The sequence below is a fragment of the Anguilla rostrata genome, chromosome 5 (assembly GCF_018555375.3).
Source record: "Anguilla rostrata isolate EN2019 chromosome 5, ASM1855537v3, whole genome shotgun sequence".
Classification (NCBI taxonomy): Eukaryota; Metazoa; Chordata; class Actinopteri; order Anguilliformes; family Anguillidae; genus Anguilla; species Anguilla rostrata.
Genome location: NC_057937.1, coordinates 59,320,361 through 59,338,639, shown reverse-complemented (window position 1 = coordinate 59,338,639; position 18,279 = coordinate 59,320,361). Strand labels below are relative to the sequence as shown.

The following is an 18,279-nucleotide window of genomic DNA, read 5'->3' as shown; positions in this document are numbered from 1 at the left end:
GCATTTGAAATGCGTGACCCCAGTGCTGCACAGCTCTCTATGTGGTGTTCATTAGGAAATGGTCTGATTAAGAATGTGCTTTGGCATAGCGGCACAGTGTGGCACAGTTCACGACTCATATATGGACCCCCCCCGTGTAGTCAGGGGTTTGATTCCCCGCCGTGGCACTCTCTGTATTGTGAGCCCCCATCTCTGTGTGTAACTCCCTCTGCTTTCCTCCCCGTCTTCAGCAAAGTGAATAAATATATAAAGAGGGTGGGCTGTCCGGAGCACTTAAAAAAAATGGGTGTGGCCTTTTAGGAACAAATGGGCTCTTTGGAGAAAGTGGTAGTGGTAGAGCCCTGATGTCCGTAAGCTGAAAAATTTAGGAGGGCACTAATGCATCCCAGTTAGCGGATGAGCTCCTAAATTGTTTTAAAACGCCCCTGAAATGGGAGCGCTGCAAAGCCCTGTCCCGCGTGGCTGAGGGCTGTGCTCGGAAGACGCGCCCGTTATCCTAATCTGGATTTGCTCCGCGCCCCTCCGCCCCCCATCCTGACCCCCCATGTTGCGTAACGGCGTAAGCCCTCTGAATCATGGGATGTCCAGTTCAGCTCTGAGCGCACACTTTTCCCTCAGTCCCTGTCCTTTATTTTACTGCTCCTTTTGTTCGAATTACACAAACCCCCCCCACCCCCCTTGCATCTCACCCCACCTTTCTAATTTTCTCCACTCCTCTGTCATCGAAAACATACGCTTTTGTGCGTTTGCTCGGAGGGGCTTGTATTGTGAAAGGAAGTGAGCGCTAAGCAGGCCATCGACGGAATTATTCTTTTATTCATTGTTCGTGGAAGCTGCACCTGACGCCCACGCTCGGACGTCTTCATCCAGTGGAGCCATTGTTTCTGTGTTCTATAGGTGTTAACATGCATAGACATGTTAATGTGCCTGTGATGGGGCAGAGCTGTCGTGGCCTTCGCCATTATCACGGCCTTTCGCTTCACGCACAATGAGTGCAGAAGCCGGTCTGTCTCTCCGCTTTTCAGTGTGCCACACTCCTGGTCTTCTGTTTTTCCCCGCTTGTTGGAGCCGTACTGCGCCTGAAGGTTGTTAAACGGTTAAATGTGTTTGTGTATGTGGATATAGATTCCTTTGTGTGTGTGAAAATGAGTGACTGTCTGAGTCCAGGTCGTGCGTCGTCATGGCGAAGCGGACCTCGGCCGATCTGGACTCGCAGCAAATTCAGCTTTAGTTTGCACTAAATGGGGCATTTCTCCCCAAGTACTTTTGCTGTTACCATTTGTGTAGCCTGAAGGCTGTTATGGGGACCCACAGTCGTTCTCTGGGCTGCTGAAGGTTGGGATAGCTTGTAGACTGCGTATGCCCTGCATTATCAAACCTCTCAGTGAACGTAGCAACACCGTAGATTCTGCCCTTGCATGGACTGAGCTTAGGTTGGATGAGAGATGACGGCTACAGAAGTCGGGTGTTGGTTGAAGATGCATTCTGCGGTGGCGTTAGCGCCTTTGCTAACGGTCGTTGCTAACTCACGCTGTTGCTACCGGGCGTGTAACTCAGCGTCTTGCTAACGGCGGCAACCTCAGCGCTTTGCTACGACGTACTCTGCTTCGCCCTCCTGCTCTGTTTGTCCTTATAACGGACGCTGGTTTCCGGGTTGCCTGGTCCTGAGCGGTGGACAGCGAGCTCTTCGGCCCCTGGCTGTTGCTAAAGCCGGTGAATGATGAGTCATTCCCCCAGAACACACGGGAAAGTGCGTAATGGGTCTGCTTTCCCCCCCACCCCCCCGGTGAGCCCAGTTCAGCGGTTCAGTCAGTTCAGAAGCGTGTCGTTGCAGGAGGAGGGGAACCCCTAAATACGCTCATGATCAAAGAACACCGACCCCCACCCTCAGTGTTTTCCTGTTTCTGTTTTGTGAAGCTGAGCCACACTCAGGGGCTTCTCAACAGGGGGGAATAGTGAAGCTGACTACCCAGCGCCTGTAGGTGGCGCTTTTTCATATGTAGTTCATATAATTATTTTTGAACATTTTATAGTTGGGAGGGGGGGCCCACAGAGACTGAAATTCATGGTACGCCCCTGGCCCCGTGTGGCCGGTTGCGTTGTGGTCCGCGCCCCCACGCCGTGTTGTTTGACCCCTTGACCCCCGCGGTGACCTCAGAGCGCAGGATGGACCGCATGGTCACCGAGGGGCTGGAGCGCAGCCGGCAGGTGCAGGAGACCCTCTCCCAGCAGCTCTCCCAAACCCTCACCAGCACGCTGTCCAACCGCCTGGACAAGGTGCTCCGCGACGAGATGAAGAAGACCGTCCCCCAGAGTGAGTCCACTTCCTGTTTCCCCCGTTTCCTGCTTCCTGTTTCCCCCGTTTCCTGCTTCCTGTTTCCCCATTTCCTGCTTCCTGTTTCCCCATTTCCTGCTTCCTGTTTCCTGTCCGGGACAATTAAACTGGGATAAGGCAGTCACGATGCCGCTGTACTGGTAACGTAAAACCGAGAGGAGCTCTACCAATCACGGAGTACGATGGTAACGACCAACAGAACTGTGCCGGCTGATTGGTGGATACCCTCTGGCTATGCTTTGGGAAGAAACCAGGAAGTAGACTGACAAATTCCTCCCACCACTGTTAGTGTTGATCTATTGTTTGTTACCAGTGTACTTTGTGATTGGTGCAGCATAGAAGGTCACATCACAACCACATGTATTTGCGATCCATTTTCTGTCAAGGGCTCTGTTGAGAAGTGAATTCGCATTAAACCCAATATTACCCAGTATGATGCACGTATTGTGCATTTATACATTTGTGCAGATGGAGGTTTGAGTCTCTCCACACTCCTCTGCATGTTTATACGTTTATAATAACGTTTCTGCTTCCAGGAAATATTCTAATGGTTTCTCTGAAATGGTTTTCAGTTTTTTTTTGTCTGGTGCAACAATTTATTTATATTTTTTAAGGGAAAGATGTTGTTTGTTTATGAGAACAGATGTGTATCGATGGCCGGCAGTCTGGTGCAGAACGTGCTGATGATGGTGTTATTAGATTCTCCTCCGGCTCACACTGCTAGCTGCAGGCCCCCTAGTCCTGCAGTCTCACAGACACTGCACTATCTGCCCCAGCTAATCTGCTATCTGCTATCTGCCCCGGCTAATCTGCTATCTGCCCCGGCTAATCTGCTATCTGCCCCGGCTAATCTTCTCCCTGCCCCCCCCTCAGACTCAGATAAGCCTGGCATTCTCCTGTCTCTGAAAGGCCTGGCCGTCTACCCCGGCCGAGGGTCTGTCCTGGCTCTGTGGGGGAGATTTTTATCTGGGCCGTTCTTTTACGAGAAGCCGGATCACACTCCGAACCGTGAAGTGTGACGGGACGTGCGGTCCGTGTGGTGCGTGCGGTCCGTGACCCGGCTGCAGGGGACTACAGTGCGCTCGCAGTCAAGCGCTCAGTGTTTAATGAACTCCCACAGGGTGCGTATGAGCCCTGTCAGGCTCGTATGAACTCTGCTAGAGTTGATTTAACTCTGGTTGTTTTACTGTGCTGGCTCACTGAGGGTCTCTGCTGTACTGTAAGGCCACAGTTGCTGGTTTTGCTGGATCTCCTTGAACGGTGTGGAGTATAAATGCTTTGCAGTCACACGCGAACTGAACCAGGCGCTTTGTCCAGAAACGCTTTCTCAGCTCGGCCAGCGCGCAGCACCAGTGGTGTCGGTTCTGAAGCAGGTTCAGCGGAGTGTGTCGGTGGATCGCTGTTGTTATCCCATGAACACTATATCGCCCAACGTGTTTTTGGATTATCCTGGCAAAGATTTCCGTTTTTCAGATCATTCCACCTCCTTGGGGCGTTCTTGTTTAGCCAATAGGGGGCTGTTGTGCGTTCTTTGACAGAAAGATACTTTTTCTTCTTTTTTTTTTCCCCCCCCCCAGACACTTTGGCTTGGTAGCTAGCTTACGCTACTGTTAGCGAATGCTATTTTGTTCAGCAGCTATTGGATCACATTAACCAATTCTTTAGCCACCAGTCCTGTGGAGTTAAATTTAGCACGTGCACTCTGTAGGTCCGGTTACGCGGGTTTAGTGATGTCACTTCCTGTTCCCATCGAGTTTCCCCTGCTGGCATCCCCCTGTGTTTCTTGACTTATCCAAGTTTGCTGTTGAATTGTTTTTTGATCCCTGCAAGACCTTAGAATCGATTATTATCTGGAATGTGTGCAGTTTTTGCAATATTGCTTACTCAGGTAAGGGTGTGTGTACGGAGGCCGTGTTTAGTCCAACCCATAATGCCTTTCTTCGTTCGCGTGGCGCGGTGGCGCTGGCAGCGATCTCCAAGAGCCTGGAGCCGGTGACGGGTCAGCTGAGCAGCACCATCGCCGCCAAGCTGACCGCCGTGGAGGGGACGCTCAAGGAGAACGTCTCCAAGGTGGTCAAGAGCAAGGTCAGTACCCGGGAGTCCCAGAACCAGAACCAGAACCAGAACCAGGGCCTTTCTTTACATTCCTGTCAGTACTGCATCTGTGTGTGAGCTAATAGAGCTTCTCCCGTCTGTACTGCATCTGTGTGTGAGCTAATAGAGCTTCTCCTGTCAGTACTGCATCTGTGAGTGAGGTAATAGAGCTTCTCCTGTCAGTACTGCATCTGTGTGTGAGCTAATAGAGCTTCTCCTGTCAGTACTGCATCTGTGTGTGAGCTAATAGAGCTTCTCCTGTCAGTACTGCAGCTCAGTGTTTCCTGTCAGTACTGCAGCTGTCAGTGTTTGTGTGAGTATAGCTCCTCCTGTCGGTACTGCAGCTGTCAGTGTTTGTGCCAGTAGAGCTCCTGTCAGTACTGCAGCTGTCAGTGTTTGTGCCAGTAGAGCTCCTGTCAGTACTGCAGCTGTGAGTGTTTGTGCCAGTAGAGCTCCTCCTGTCAGTACTGCAGCTGTGGGGTTGAGTCAGTTAATAGAGCTGCTCCCGAGTGAGGAACTCTCGTGTGGTGAGACTTAGAGCTCTCATCAGTCTGCCTGTGTGAGAGCTAGTGGTCTGTCTCTGTTGTATGATTTCTGTTTGTGAGTAATGAGTAGTTTCCTGTCAGAGTTCTGCAGCTTGGTTTCTTTTCGTACTGCCAGCTTTTCGTGTTTGATGTGATAACAAACGCTCCTTTAAAATTCACTGCAGTCTGTCAAATGTTTGATCAGTAGAGCTCCTCCTGTCAGTACTGCAGCTGTGAGTGTTTGTGCCAGTAGAGCTCCTCCTGTCAGTACTGCAGCTGTCAGTGGTTGTGTCAGTGGTAACACCACGCGACTCCCCAGGAAGTGGAGGAACTTCTCAGTGTAAGAGATGATGAGCTGTGAGCCGTTGTGCAAGGTCCTGTGTGAGAGCAGTGTGGTCTGTTCTGTGGTGTAATGATGTTCTGTTCTGTGGTGTAATGATGTTATGTTTTTTATCAGCTGTCAGAGTTTTTGCGGAAAAAAAAAACTTGGTTTCTGTTCTCGTCCTGGCTCCTGCTGTTCTGGATTTCAAACAGATGCTAAAAAACAAACGCTTTTTTAGAAATTCACTGTTGGGATTACGTGATTCAAACTGCTTTGAAAAACTAATTAAAGTGAAGAAACTTCCCTTCAAAAGCCTGTTATCTGTGCTTAGATGTGTAATGGTGATCGCGGCCTGCTTGGACGTATTGGCTTAACTTGCTGTAAAAACGGACTAAAAAACTTTCGTACTAAGATCACGTTTTTAGGATGTTTGAGTGAACAGAAGCTCTTCCAGCTGTGGTGAGCGCGCTGTCTGAAATGACACCGTGTGCCACTCAGTATCGTTTTTGAAAGCAGCGCGTGTTTGAAAGCCCTGCCATAATGACGTGTGATGTCACTGCCCCTTGTCCCCGCCCCCCTGCGCAGAACACGACCGACGCGATTGGCCGGGCGGCGGCCGACGCCCTCCAGGGCCCCATCCAGGCGGCCTATAAGGAGGCGTTTCAGAGCATCGTCCTGCCGGTGTTCGAGAAGGGCTGCCAGTCCATGTTCCAGCAGATCAACGACAGCTTCAAACAGGGCACGCACGAGTGTGAGTGTCCTCCACCTGTCCCAGCATGCACCTGGCCCACACACTAATCTTTTGTGCGCATTCTATTGTCAGTTCACCCTCTTTAAGTGAGAGTAATGACCGAGACTGCAAACACAAATACGCACCTAACCCAAAACAAACACATTTACCTGGGCTCTTCAGAGAGACTGGTGATTTATTACAGAATAAATCACCTTTCTGAAATAAGACATTTTGGCTTATTTGGCGTAGGCCCTGAGGAAATTTTTTTGGTTTTGGTTACAGCATCATCCCATACTGAGAGCACCTTTTCTCTTTTTTAAAAAAACGTCTACTGTACTGTACCCTCCAGATGTGAATGACCGAGCCCCAGGTTTTGGGCGCAGTCGACCCCCCGGTTGTGTTACGGTCCAGATGTGAGTGACCGTGCCTGCTCTTTCCCGCGCAGACATCCAGCAGCTGGAGAGCCACCTGAAGAACAGGAAGCAGCGGGAGCACGACGCGCGGGACCCTCTGATTGGCCAGCTGCAGCAGCTGGTGGACTCCTTCCAGACCTCCAGCGACCAGCTGGCCAATAGCGTGACTGCGAGCGTGCGCTCGGAGGTCCAGCACCAGCTGCACATGATCGTGGGGAAGTGAGTGTGACGCACACACACACACACACGTGCGATGTGGGGTGATGGTGTAGTAATATGTAATTTGGGAGGGTTGGTATAGGTCATGTGTGATGTCAAAGAGTGGTGTAAGTAGTGTGATTGTGGTCTAAGTGATGTGTGTGATTTAGGAGAGTGGTCTAAGTGATGTGTGTGATTTAGGAGAGTGGTATAAGTGATGTGTGTGATTTAGGAGAGTGGTATAAGTGATGTGTGTGATTTAGGAGAGTGGTATAAGTGATGTGTGTGATTTAGGAGAGTGGTATAAGTGATGTGTGTGATTTAGGGGAGTGGTATAAGTGATGTGTGTGATTTAGGAGAGTGGTATAAGTGATGTGTGTGATTTAGGGGAGTGGTAAAGTGAGTGGGATTTGGAAGTGGTATAGTGATGTGTGTGATTTAGGAGAGTGGTCTAAGTGATGTGTGTGATTTAGGGGAGTGGTATAAGTGATGTGTGTGATTTAGGAGAGTGGTATAAGTGATGTGTGTGATTTAGGAGAGTGGTCTAAGTGATGTGCTTGATTTAGGAGAGTGGTATAAGTGTTGTGTGATTTAGGAGAGTGGTATGTGTACTCACCCCCCCGTGCCCCCCCCCCAGCCTGCAGGACTCCATCCTGACGCAGGTGCAGCGCATCGTGAAGGGGGAGGTGAGCATGGCCATGAAGGAGCAGCAGGCGGTGGTCACCTCCAGCATCATGCAGGCCATGCGGTCTGCCGCGGGCACGCCCATCCCCACCGCCCACCTGGACTACCAGGCCCAGCAGGCCAGCATCCTGCAGCTGCTGCAGCAGGGCCAGCTCAACCAGGCCTTCCAGCAGGTACCTGCTGCCCCCCTCCTCCGCTCCCCAACACCTGCTGCCCCGCACACGGACACCTGTGCTCACACCCAAACACCTGCCCCGCCCCCAACACCTGCTGCCCCCCTCCCCAACACCTGCTGCCCCCCTCTCCAACACCTGCTGCCCCCCTCTCCAACACCTGCTGCCCTGCTCCCCAACACCTGCTGTCCCGCACCCCAACATCTGCTATCCCGCTCCCCAACACCTGTCCCACAGCCAGACACCTGTCCCATACCCAAACACCTGCCTCGCTCCCCAACACCTGCCCCACCCCATCACCTGCCCCGCTCCCCAACCCCTGCCCTCCCCAAAACTGCTGCCGCCCACTCCTGCTCCAGCCAGCACCTACCACACCCAACACTGTGGGTTTAGGGTGTGGGGTATAGGGTGTATCCCTGTGGGGTATAGGGTGTATTAAATCCCTGTGTGGGTATAGGGTGTATAACGCCTGTGGGGTATAGGGTGCACTATAAGCCCTGTGGGGTATAGGGTGTAGGGTATAGGGTGTATCCCTGTGGGGTATAGGGTGCACTATAAGCCCTGTGGGGTATAGGGTGTTGGGTATAGGGTGTATTATAATCCCTGTGGGTATAGGACTATAAGGCCCAATGGTATAGGTGTATTAATCCTGTGGGTATAGGGCTATAAGCCCTTGGTATAGGTGTTGGGATAGGTGTATTATCCTGGTATAGGTGCACTAAAGCCGGTTAGTGGATAGTGTATTACCGTGTGAGTAAGGTGTATAACCCTGGTATAGGTGTTGTATAGGTATTAATCTCTGTTGTATAGTGTTAACCTGTGGAGGGTTGGTTAGTTATCCTGTGTGGTATAGTGTTAGCCCTGTGGTATAGGTGTTGGTATAGGCTGCTCATGTTGCTGTGCTGCTCCCTGTACAGGCTCTCTCAGCGGCTGATCTGAACCTGGTTCTGTACGTGTGCGAGACCATCGACTCCCAGCAGGTGTTCAGCCAGAACCCCTGCCCCCTCATCCAGCCCGTCCTGCTGTCCCTGATCCAGCAGCTCTCCACCAACCTGGCCACCCGCTCCGAGCTCAAGATCAGGTACGTGCGCACGTCACAGACACGCACACGCACACGCGCACGTGCACACACATAACAGGCGCACATACACACACACACTCACAAGTGAATGCACACACACACACACACACACACACACACACGTGAACGCAAGCGCACATCCACACACGCACATGCACGCACACGACAGCACCCCAGTCTATCCTTAGCTGAAGTGTTTTATTTTTGTCCTTTCATCAAAGGTAGAGTGCGCTATTCCTGCATGCTGAAGTGTAGCTCCTGTCTGGCTAATTAGCAGTATTAATATTTCATTTATTAAACAGCACTGAAGCCATAAAGAGCTTCTCCACCGGCCCGCCTGCCTGCCTGCCCGCCCGCCTGCCACCGCACGCACCCGTTCAGTGAGCAGGCTTTCAGACGTGCTGTTGAAGGCTTGTCCTTCAGACCCGGAGTCTGAACCCTGCCCTGTTTCTCCTCCTCCCATCAGCCTCTCTGAACCCTGTGAGGTGTGAGGTCACAGAGGTGTGAGCAGAACGCTCCTAACTGAACGTTCTGACGCTGATGTCACAGTCGCTCCTGGTGACTGAGGGCAGCGGAGTTCTAGAACACCGACTTAAAGAAAAATAGATCGTTAAAAAACATTCCAAAATGGCCTGGCCTTGAAAGGGTTAAGCGCGCTGATGAGGAGCTATTTATGGCTGATTTGGCTTTTTCTCGCCCGGCCTCCAAACTGTGTGCTTAGTTTTATTGGCCTGTGCCTGAAATGCAGGAGTTATCTGCCACCTGCCCCCTTGTGTGTGTGTGTGTGTGTGTGTGTGTGTGTGTGTGTGTGTGTGTGTGTGTGTCTGTGTCTGTGTCTGTGAGCATGTGTGTACGCGTGTGAGTGTGCACGCGCGAGTATAAAAATACCCACAGGCCTACTTAAATATGAGCATGAGTTAATCTCCTGTGCTAGTCCGTGCCATTTGGAGCTGATATAACACTGTCACTGCTTGGCATGCTGAGGAGGAGTTGCACTGAAGTTATATTTCCCTCCACAACCCCCTTAAAGGATAACACTGCAGTCATTTTCATTTTTTTCAGTATTTTCAACATATCCGATGATAAGGCCAAAACCAACAGTGTTTCTGTCCAACTCTCAATGAATTTATCTTATGAGCAATTATTGTCCGTTTAGAGAAACGCTGACATAGCGGAAAAAAGTATTTTTAAAAAGTCCAAGAGATGTAACGTTGCTTTGGTCTGCTTACTTCACCATTATGAAGAACCTGGCCTTTGTGCTTATTACTGAAACGACTTCATAAACTGTCGATTTCTTTTTTTTGATTGTGTGGAAAGTAGTTTGGCGCGGCACCAAAGTTCTGAAAACCGTCCCTGTCGAAACGGAACAGTTTGCTCCATTTCGAAGTACGTTTGGTTTAAAAAGTACACTGGCCACAGTTTTTCATTTCTGAGAAATAAGTTGCATTTTCTGAAAATGGAAGTGTATGTTCCTGAGCTGTGTGCAGTGGCTGCAGCGGGAATGACAGTAAATTAACGGCTTTTTCTGTTTGAACGCTAGACGAGGTAGGAACGTGCCAGACGGTCCTGCGAGTTCAGTCCCGAAACATTTTGGGTTTTGGTATTTTCGTAGGACGTGTTGACGGTAGTACTGAAGGAAAAAGGAAAAAAGAAAATGGCGGGTCGTCCTTTAAAATCCCTCCGGTACGGACGGGATTCCCATAGTGCCGCGCTCCTGGTGTTCACCGCCATTCTTTCACAGAACGGGGGGGTTAATGCCTCAGATTAATGTTGCGATAACCCCTTACCCCCCCCGCCCCACCCCCACCGCCACCCAACCGTTCGTTTAAATGTATTGGATTGGTCTACGGATCTGCGAAATTGGGACTTATCTCCCAGTGCACTGTGGGACAGGACCATCTGGCCACCCGAGTGGGATTTGGGGCCTGTACAGGATTGGGTTATCTAACGCTCTGTTTTTACAAATGTGGGGGTAGGGGGGCGGGGATGAGACAAAATTGTCCTTAATTTCTTTCTTAATCGGATGGCTGAACCCTGACGGGGAGAGCGTGAGCTCAGCAGCAGAGAGAGGACCTGTTTCAGTGCAGCAGCAGAGAGAGGACCTGTTTCAGTGCTCAGCTTGGCTGCGTTGGCTGAAATGCACTCTTAGCAGCTTATTTTGTGAAACTTGTGTGCATTCTCTCTCTCCCCCCTTGTCTATCTCTCTCTCTCACTCTCCCTCTACCCCCTCTCCTCTCCTTCTCTCTGACTCTATTCTCTCTCTTTCGCATGCCCCCTCTCTCTCTCTCTCTCCCCCTCTCTCTCCCTCCTTCCCCCTCTCTCTCCCCTCTCCTGTCTGTCCCTCCCTTTTCTCTCTCTGACTCTATCTCTCTCCCCTCTTCTCATCCCTCTCTCTCTCTCTCTCTCCCCTCTCTCCTCCTTTCCCCTCTCTCTCCCCCTCTCCTCTCTTCCCTCTCCTTCTCTCTCTCTCTCTATTCCTGGAGGATTGTCATGAACCTGGCTCCATGACCCGTGACCCGGGACCACTGGCTCGTGCCTGCCCAGGTGCGCCAGAAGCTCTTCCAGTTCCTGCAGCAGGACCAGCAGGGCCCCCTGAGCAAGCGGGCGCGGCGCCTGATGATGATGCTGCAGGGCCTGGTCACCCACTAGGCCGTGTGGCCTGTGTTTCTCAGGGGCGATGATGGTGAGGTGGTCCCAAGGCGGCTGTAGTCTCTCAGACCTGATGATAAAAGAAAAGAAAAAAAAACTTTTTACGCCATTGGTTGCCCCTCATCCCCTGTCCTGCCTCATCAACCACCAACCCCTTCGCCCCCCCAGCCATGCTCTGGGCTTTCATTTTAACACAAAAAGAGCACTAAAGATGGTGGTTGCCCTGCCGTCACCCTGCCCCCCTGCCTGTGCTCCAGAGGAGGTTGTTTTGCGGGCCACTGTTCACAGAAACGGATGCCGGAATGCCACGCGCCTTTTTTTTTTTACACGTTTTTCTTATTCCTCATTTTGCAGTGTGGGGGGAGGGAGGAGGGAGGGGTGGGGGCAGACAAAACGGAAGTACAGCAAGAGAACTGACCTGACGGTGGAGCCTGGCGGAGAACGTTTCTGTTCGCATCTTTTCTACATTCAGGCGCATCGTCCTGCATTTCTGGGGCTGTTGTCTCGGAAACGGAAAAGACTACAAAGATGGAGACTGCTTTTCTTCTCCATATCTTCCTTTAATGTTTTATTGCCATATAAGCAGCCATCTTTTTTTTTTGTTCGTTTGTTTTGTTTGTTTATTAGTTTTTTTTTTGTTTGTAATTTTTGTCTCTGGAAAAGAAAGCAGGAATTGAATCCCATGGTACAAATGGTTTCCTCTCATTGTGGGTGGAGCAAATCTGGCGCTTAACCCCGCCCCCACCATGGCCCCTCCCCCTGCCCTCTCAGCTTGCCATACTTTGGAGTGAACTTATTTCGAAACTTGGACTACTTCCCCTGGGCTTCGTAACAGCCGTTGTTAATACTACACTGTTGCAGTTTGTGCTTTCGTTTTAGGTTTTTTTTTTTCTTTGTCAAGCGTGGGGCAAGTTGCCGCCTTGTAGAGGTGTTGCGGGTGTGGGTGTTGATGGTCCCGTGAACAGACTGAACAAACGCTGTGCACTTGAAACGCTGTTTTTTTGTGAGGCTGGGCGAGGTCCGCTGATGGTCATGCATGTTGTCAGATTTAAGGAAGGTTTATATTTACCACCGGTTCAGTGCGATACCCCCCTCAAACCCCTTTTTTTAAAATGCAGAGGGTTACTAATTGTCATCTAGGCTCAAAAGAACTGCTTATATTTATAACACCGGTCATTATAACGGTTGTTGAAGGAGTTATAAGAACCCGCATTAAACTAGTGGGTCCCTAGAGGGCAGTGTTGTGCTGATTGCCGTATGGCGACTGATCACTGCGTCTGCGCCCACCTGTAAAAACTCCTGGAGATCTGACTGCGTTCTCAGTTTCCAGAAAATGTTTAACTTGTCCCCGTGGCCACAAAATCGAAGTTAACGGTGAATACCCCACGCGCCCTGTAAATGTGACCTACGGTGCGTTGTCAAGCCTTCCATTAGAGGTTCTGTTCCCGGCTCAGATTGTGGGCGAAATATGAAGGCAATAGCGTTTTTTTTGTTGTTGTAACCGTTGACAGGAGGAAGCCCTCCTGCGCCCGAAAGCCGTGTTCTACAGCCTCAACATGTGTTAATCCATAATAATAATGCCTGCGCCCACCTGGAATATACCTGGAGATCTGTTTTTGGGCGTGCCCTGTCCCGATCAATTGTAGTGATGTCACTTTTCTTTACGAGGCACGGGTAGAACTCGATTATCTGCGATCTCCAGGTGTTAGAAAGTCTTTCTTCCCGAGCCCAAAGTGTAGGAACTTTAGAAGTGCCTTAAAAACGTCCGTTTATTCTCTTATCGTTTGGTTTATATGTCCTAACATCACCGCTCTGTGGCCGTACGAGACGGTTGCGAATCGCCAGAGAACAGGTGTAGTTCAGATAGGAGTAACGGACAAGTGAGCCTGAGCCTTGAATCTGAGCGTTCGCGTGCTGTGAATGATGCTGAGTGATTTGAACCAATCGCAGAATGGTTTGACTGGCTTACCTTCAAATGCCGAGGAAAACCCGGTGAAATTGTTCATGGGGATGTCTCATTTGGCTACAGAGGTAAAGTGTTTGTTTGGCTACCATGGGACCCTGAGTCTCCCGGTTTATCCTGACTCGGAGATAAATTTAAATTGGGACCGACAAATATTTTGGGGAAAATTTTAAATAAATTTACCAATGCTGCATGTACAAAGCCTGTCATTATAAAAGGCTGTACGTTAATTTTGGATTATCGTTCTTATTTTTTTATTACTTACAGTATATGGTTGTCCATTGTTAATTCCTTCCTAGCATTAATCTACAGGGTCACCTGAAGGCTAATGTGTAGGGCACGCTAACTTCAAGAAGAAATGCTTGTTAGATGAAGAGAAGCCATAACGAGCGACAAAACAAGGGTGTGTGAACTCAATAGCCCTGTGTTGTTCCGACTTTAGAAACCTTGACCTTTAGAACAATGTATACTTTTACATGTAGGGGGCGCTAGACCATTAGTGTGAGAGAGAACTGAGAACTGACGCTGCGCTTCCAATCGCCGTAAATGCACGTTTTAAGTGGCAAAGTTTTCCACATACTACTATTTCGAGGCCCGTTGTTAAACATTGAAAAGCCTTTTCTAGCTGTTAGAACCAATTTGCATGGCTGACTAATGTTGAAAGTGTTGCGCGAGGCCGGCAAATCCCCAACCTCCCCGCCCCCCATTTAACCGCTTTCCGTTTTAGGGATTGTTCCCTTTAATAGTGACGAAAATATTTTTTGTAGGTTCCTGATTCTAGGTCAGCTTTAACAACCGTTGACAAAAAACAAACTAAAAAAAAACGTTTGAGCATGTTTTTGCTTGTTTCAACCCTGTATATTCAAAAACACAAGGATGTACTTACGTTTTCAAGGACACAACCTTTTTGTTCGGTTTCCAGTTGAGGACCGAACTTCAAGCAGTCCTGAAATGCTGCAACTCGTTTCAGGTCTTTTTTTTGTTTGGAATATACATATATGGTTTGGGGAAAATGGTCATCTGCAACATCCTTCAGTTGCATTGTACTCAGTATTACACCGCCAGTTTGTTTAGAATGAATCCCCACCCCGTTTTCAGACCGTGTGTTCTGCTAGCTGAGCGTTTTCAAGTCTAAAATAATGGTAATACAAAAGCGCGTGTTAATGTGACAGGTAACCGCTTTAATCAGGATAATTTAGATGCAGTTACAACCTCCATTTAGTCATGTTTGATACTGATCAGGGTGAAGAAAACACAATTGAATGTCTGGAGGCTTGCACATGTGTGTGGTATATATATATACATATATAAATATATTTTCCAGGTTCATAAAACTTAGATTGAGCTTTTGTTTGTGTAAGAAATCCGATCATTTGTACTTTTCGGCCGTGTTAGAGAAAATGTTATGTTCATTGTGTTTGGAATATTTTGTTGTATATTTTACACTTGTTTCTTTTACCTTAGGCTTGATGTTTTTGGATAAAAAAATACATTGTTCAATAATAAAATTTGGTGTTTTGATTGGCGTGTTTTTGAGTATCCTCTTCGTCTGCTGATGGGGGGGGGGGGGGAGGGGGGGGCGGGGCGATGGTAGGCTCAAATTCATTGACTCATTCATCCCCTTTATGATCCACTGCCATGTTACCTCCGCTAGGCGGAGTGAATATTCTGAGCAGGTTAGCAGAAAAAGTTGCTGCAATATTTATATGGGATTTTGGCTAATGAATGGTGGTCATACCTATATATTGTATTTCTTGAATATTCCAACGAACTGTTATGGCGGCATGCCAATTAATCGGCATGTTTTTGGTCGCTAGAAATCGATTCCCAGGTTGGACACTGTCCTTGTACCTTTGAGCCAGTGTACTTAACCTGCATTGCTTCAGCATATAACCCGCTGTATAAATGGATACTATAAATAAATGCTATAATAAAAAAGTGTAAATCGCTCTGGATAAGATTAAAATTTCGTCACGCCCGTTTAGGGGATAGATCCATTGGACACAATACTTGTGATACTTTCAACAAAACTTTGGGTTAATATCAGGGTTTTTCCCCAAAGACGTCGTACAGAACAATTTATCATAAATTTAATTAAGCATTTATATCCTATAACCTCCCAGTATTGTCATACCGTGTACGGAAATTAGAATATTTTAATCACCGTATCCCACAGAAGCGTTTTTGCGGAGAAACGCTCTCGAATGTGCCTCCATCTCGCGCACGCCCCCCCGCCACCTCTCCTCCCTCCTCCCTCTCTCTCTCTAGGCAGCGAGTAGCGTACTCGCTTATGGAGTGAGCATGTGCCGGGTTAGTCTCACTCTTACACTCTGAAGAAACGGGCAGGTGTCTGAAGAGTCCTGCTCTCCGCTCTCTGCTTTCGGCATCCTCCTTTCCGCGTGGATTACAGTGTTTGTCCAACCGTATATTTCCTGAATCGGTTTCGTTTTTTCTTTCTTTCTGATTTTCTTGTCGGACTAAAAAAAGTATGAGATCCCGTTTAAATTATGCGTGCTTCCTCGTGCCTGTTGCTCTACAGTTCAGTAAGTACACCTCTCCGTTGCTTGATTTTGTTGTTTCGATTTTGATTGCGACTGTGTGTGTGTGTGTGTTTCCTTCATGTGCACGAGGATTTGGGGTGAATTTTTACTGCACTGCTACGGAAGAAATAGCCCTGCTAGAAGTTTTTGTATTTCTACTTACGCTGAATTGCAATATTTGATTCATTGACATCAGCTGCGAAAGTTGATGAGCAAGACTCGTACGCCTGTTAGACGACAGCGGAACACTTTTATTCTTGGATCGCGGTGGTGGACTCTCACCCAATTTGGGTTCTCGATAGATCGACATATTAATGTATCCCGGCGGATATGCACGGGATACGAGATTTCTGATCATTTCCTTGGAAATGAGTAATTGTTTCGCTGGCACACACGTCAGTGACTGCTGTGTTATTAGATGCTTTTTGCCAGAATGGGATCGCCTTGAGATTTCCGTCCTTTATAACGGGGAGTTTATTAACTGTAATGCAGTTGCTTCTCGTTGTGCTTAATTTAAGTTATCTGTTTTCATTTGGGTGCTATAAAGGTAATACATCAACGGAATTACTGTCGGTTTCATTGGAGCGAAAGCTCTAGGGACCTGGGGAGAGAAATCCATCCGAATTAAAAACCCATTAGGAAATTAACGACAGCAGGTTTTGTTAGTGCATCGCCTATCACAGTAATAACATTTTGGTACACAAGGTAGTTTTTAATCAGACGTAGCCTCGCGCAGGTCCGCGGAAAAGAGCCCACTGCTGCGAAATAATCAGAGGGGGCAAAACCACAGAGCGGTTCGACATCCGCTTGCCGCTACGCGCTCAAGCTCGAGTTCAACAGTCGGTCTCAGAGTGCTAGCGGTATGCGACGCCAGCTGGCGAGAAACCCTGCCGCGAACTTGTTGGGTGATCAGTTTAAAAGGATTCTTAACGGCGCTGTCGCGCGTCTACAAAGTACGCGCATCTAATGACTGTACCAACTCCGCAGGACGATTGACGTATCGGTAGCCTTCACCGATGTGGTGGTCCTGTTGGCTTTAATTCGCCCCAAAGAGGGATGCTGATGTTACACCATCCCTTTCGGGATTTAGTAGGAAAACCCTCGAGGAAAAAATATGAATTTTTAATGTACTGGCATATCGCTTTGCCTCCATACCGCTAAGGATTATGAACCCGTGCGTTTGCTTTCCTTTAATTCGTCTGTGTCGCTGTCATTATATAATGCATTTTTTGCCATTCCTTCCCCCTGACTGTTTATGATGTAGGTGAATATAAAATCCGTTTGAAACGATGGAGCTCTTAATCTCCATATTAACTTCGGTGACGCACGGGCTGGCGAGGGTGAACATCTGTAATCTGAAAACCAGCGCGCGCGTACTGACTGGATCTTGGGGATGTGCGTTCTCTGCCGGTCTAGCTATCCTGAAAGCGCTTTTTCATTCAGTAATCCAACTTTCACGTGTATGCCTCACGCACTGCTGGTCTTGCTATGCTTGTTCTTAACTGTGTGTGTGTGTGTGCGTGCGTGCGTGTGTGCGCACGTGCAAATGTTTGCATTGTGGGATTACAGCTCTACAATATGTGTTTTAGGATTATTTTCTATAAAATGTATTCGTCTGCCAGTCACATTCACGCAGAATTATTTATGATTACTTGTCATTTAACACCTGTTAAATTATGTTATCTTATGATTTATGGTCATATTTTATCAATGCAATTGACTTTAATTATACTGTAAGCAGGCGTGAGTCATTTTGTTTAGAGTATTTTCAGTCACACAGGAAGACAGTTTACATCAACAAGAACAGATCAGGGTCTAAAAGTTTTGAACACTGCTGCTCAGACCACTGCTCTACACTGCTGCTCTGACCACTGCTCAACACTGGGGCTCCGGAGGTAAGAGCGGTTGTCTGGCAGTCTGAGGGTTGCCGGTTCGATCCCCCGCCCTGAGCGTGTTGAAGTGTCCCTGAGCAAGACACCTAACCCCCAATTGCTCCCAACGAGCTGATTGGTACCTTGCATGGCAGCCTTTCATCGTTGGTGTGTCAGTGTATTTGTGAATGGGTGAATGAGAGGCATCAATTGTGAAGTGCTTTGGATAAAAGCGCTATAATACATGCAGTCCATTTACACTGCTGCTCTGACCACTGCTCCGCACTGCTGCTCTGACCACTGCTCCACACTGCTGCTCTGACCACTGCTTCATGCCTTGTGAGATTATATGTCCGTTTACCCTAAAACTCACCAGAATGTTGTGTATCAGATGCACAGAAAGGAGAAACCCAGTGCATTGTGGACCTTTTGGAATGGCTACATCCATGAAATGCTTCGCCGCATAATCAAATACTCTTGTAACACACCACGCCTATTCTTTCTCTTGTTTTTTTTTTCCCTCTCTCTATCTCTCCTTTTTCTTTCCATCTCACTTCCCATTCTTCTCCTGATCTTTCCTGCTTTCTCTCATTGCCTCTCTCTCCTTCCGTCTCCCGCTCTCTCTCCCCCCCTCTCTCTTGGCCTCTCTCTCCCCCTCTCTCTCTTTCTCTCTCTCTCTCACCCTCTCCCCCTCTCGGC

At 48.6% G+C, this 18,279-nt stretch overlaps 2 protein-coding genes across 3 annotated transcripts in view; both read left to right on the top strand.

Annotated features, from left to right (window-relative positions):
• Positions 1–9,421, top strand: part of edc4 (enhancer of mRNA decapping 4) — a 30,204-nt gene extending 20,783 nt beyond the window's left edge. For both annotated transcript variants that reach the window (XM_064337443.1, XM_064337442.1), the window contains exons 23-28: positions 2,159–2,314; positions 4,305–4,420; positions 5,861–6,026; positions 6,454–6,640; positions 7,257–7,476; positions 8,394–9,421. In XM_064337443.1, coding sequence (XP_064193513.1) covers positions 2,159–2,314; positions 4,305–4,420; positions 5,861–6,026; positions 6,454–6,640; positions 7,257–7,476; positions 8,394–8,612 — 1,064 coding nt within the window. In that variant the 3' untranslated portion in view covers positions 8,613–9,421. The remainder of the gene's footprint in view (positions 1–2,158; positions 2,315–4,304; positions 4,421–5,860; positions 6,027–6,453; positions 6,641–7,256; positions 7,477–8,393) is intronic.
• A 5,936-nt stretch (positions 9,422–15,357) lies between these two features.
• nrn1la (neuritin 1-like a) overlaps positions 15,358–18,279 on the top strand; it is a 35,916-nt gene continuing 32,994 nt past the window's right edge. Inside the window, exon 1 of the mRNA XM_064337445.1 lies at positions 15,358–15,712. Coding sequence (XP_064193515.1) covers positions 15,658–15,712 — 55 coding nt within the window. The 5' untranslated portion in view covers positions 15,358–15,657. The remainder of the gene's footprint in view (positions 15,713–18,279) is intronic.